The following is a 2,724-nucleotide window of genomic DNA, read 5'->3' as shown; positions in this document are numbered from 1 at the left end:
GTTAAGAAACAAGGAGATATACAATTCCATGGATGTTCAATATAAAATTGGTGCTTTGGACTAGTGAGTATATATATATATATATATATATATATAATTTTGAAGAAAAATGATGGCAAACTTAAGGAATTTCATATTTCTTAATCCATGATAAATCTAAATTTATATCTTGCAATATATTCATAAAAATTGCTCAATAAATTTGAACATATTTAATATATTTTAAAAATCTATATTTATTTATATTTCATTCAAATAAAAAATTAAAAGATTCATAATATTTAAATTCCTCTTCTATATGAGTATATTAAAAAATAGATAAAAATGTATATTAAAATTTAAAATCAAATTTATAGAATTATTTAATCACCAATAGAAATATATATAATTAATAAATTAATTTAATAATAATTATTACTATTTAAGTACACAAATGATAAACCATATATAGTAATTAATTTAAAATAATCAATAAAATTTATTATTTATTAAAAAAATAATTTATAAATAATATATACTTAAAATGGGTAAGTTCAACTTTTTTTTAATCAAATCACATATTTATACTACATTTCATTTGAACATCATAAGCAATAATAGACATACCATACAAAATTACACCTCACGCTGTTCCATATAATTTTAACTCAGATAAATACAGGTTTCTCAGAAATGTTATTTTCACAACCAAACCTGAGTTTTTTTTATAGCATCTAATTGCATATTTAAAAAATATAAAATTTTCTCACATAATCTAACTACACTCACAATCTTATGTGTTCAGCAATGAAACTTTATTTTTAAATATTAATTTAATTAAAAAATGAATTTCATTATAAGATCCTGTCTAAGGAGCTGAAAATTTGTTTCCATTCTGTGCTTAAAAACAAATTTAACCAAATACCCGAATTCATTGAACAGAGTTTGGAATCTCCTTTCAAAGGACTTGGGATTTGATACCTCTGGTCTCACATCATATTCAGAAATAAAAAACTAATGTACTTACAACCAATTTAGTGTACTTAAAATGAATGATCGATAAAGTTTGAAGTGTTTGATGAGGAGTCGCACTTATTCTGGTGAACTATGTCTTAATCCAGTACAATATCACAGTTTAAATTTATTGACTCTTTTCAAAGAAATTTTAATTCATATACAAACCCAAACAACGAAGCTTTTCCATGAGTAACACCCTAATACGATATACCCAAGATTTCCATTCGATTTTTAACTGAACTTACATTAGAAACTGAAAATGGAGAATGATTGCCCTCGTCCTAGAGTTGACACAATATTTTTTTCCCTAGTTGGAGATACATATTTCAACATGGTAACTAATACTTCGATGATGTATGCCAATAGATTTGCATATAGACTGCATCTCTCCTCCTCTACATGGGCGCCATGAAGAAGGCAGACACACCTTCCTTTTTAGTAAAAACCATTCAAGACGCACATGGAGGGTTAAATAGGTGGTGGTAGCACAAGTTTTTACTAGAGGTGACAGCTCATGCAGATGTAAAGAGAAGGAAAGGAGATTCGTCATGGTCTGTCATGACATCATAAACCTGCGCCGACCTGCAGATTGGACATGTTGGTTGTAGCAGGTGGTAATGGAACCATTTCGTAATGCAGTGTCTGTGAAACAAATGGCAGCATGGCAGCTTGCTGATCTCGTCGCCATTCGCCAAACTGCAAAAACAAACTGCACAATCTTCATTGCTGTAGGGGGGAAAAGAAGAAGAGAGAGTGAGCAAAGAGTTAGTGAGTTGAGAGCCCACTGATATATTCATTCTATCAAGACCAGCTTCATCATCATGGATTTGTTGGTCGGAATATTCAACTGCTTCCATGTTGTAACTTGAAGAGATGAGACCCAACGATGGGAAAAGAGAGTATAGTGTCTGCTTCATGGCGGCCATTAAAGTAGCTGCCTGTATTATCAGCATAGGCAGAAGGCCCTGTGACAAATCAGAGAAATTGGAAATCCCCATGGACCAGTGCTGAGCAGAGAATATGTGGGATGATATTATATAAGCAAATATTGAGAATATTATATAAGAAAAGCATAAGATATTAAAGCAACTCGACACTGCTAGATTTCCAGGAGCGTACAAACGCAGCAGTGCACGGCTGCAAGTTGCAAACCGCATGGGACCCTGGCAGGGTAAAAGACAGGAAAATAGCAGGGCCGCCCTGCTCAGCCCATAGGAATCTTTTTAGATATTTCGAGTTTGTGACACTTGCAAGTTGGGTTTCCAAGGCTCCCGCTGTCAGTAATTCTTCACAACTCGAAGGGATGAAATAATTTACTTGCCATAAATACCAGCAGTGAATATCAGCATCATTTCACGAAAGTTGCTATTTATGGTATTCTGTAGATCATATGTTGTCGATCATATCTTTTGAGTGACAGCAAGTACGGAAGTTATTCAAGAAATGAAATTGGAGTTTTCACCTTTTCTAGAACTGAATCCGATAATCCACCAGAGCTCAATCTTCCTCTCACGGTTTCATGGCCCTCCCACTTTTAACATGACGTTCAAATGTCCATAAACGTCTTCGTCTCTAGTGGGCTGTTCTGTACGGTTGTGGCAGGTGCTCAAACAGACACTCCCAAAGGTAGCCATGAAGATAGGACATCCACTTGGATCCTACTCCTACAGCTTGGTGTTCACCAGCTTATAAAGTATATGATTATTTGCCTGTATCCTGATTTGTTAG

At 33.4% G+C, this 2,724-nt stretch overlaps 1 protein-coding gene across 1 annotated transcript; it reads right to left on the bottom strand.

Annotated features, from left to right (window-relative positions):
• Nucleotides 1-1,560: 1,560 nt before the first annotated feature.
• LOC149169813 (uncharacterized) lies at nucleotides 1,561-2,079 on the bottom strand. The gene is made up of 2 exons (XM_089427171.1): nucleotides 1,782-2,079; nucleotides 1,561-1,692 (listed from the first exon to the last, which is right to left on the bottom strand). Exons 1-2 carry the CDS (start codon nucleotides 1,992-1,994, stop codon nucleotides 1,561-1,563), a joined length of 345 nt encoding a protein of 114 aa, XP_089283297.1. The 5' UTR covers nucleotides 1,995-2,079.
• Between the last annotated feature and the right edge of the window lie 645 nt (nucleotides 2,080-2,724).

Source organism: Pinus tabuliformis, chromosome 4_2, assembly GCF_031772625.1.
Source record: "Pinus tabuliformis cultivar Carrire ecotype Pingquan chromosome 4_2, CPIR1, whole genome shotgun sequence".
Lineage (NCBI taxonomy): Eukaryota > Viridiplantae > Streptophyta > Pinopsida > Pinales > Pinaceae > Pinus > Pinus tabuliformis.
This window is presented reverse-complemented; position numbering and strand designations above follow the sequence as displayed.

Coding starts and splice junctions, on each gene's coding strand:
- LOC149169813 (XM_089427171.1), bottom strand. CDS start 1,994: ATGGGGATTTCCAATTTCTCTGATTTGTCACAGGGCCTTCTGCCTATG. Junction 1,693..1,781: donor TTGATAGAATGAATATATCA/GTGGGCTCTCAA, acceptor TTGTTTTTGCAG/TTTGGCGAATGGCGACGAGA.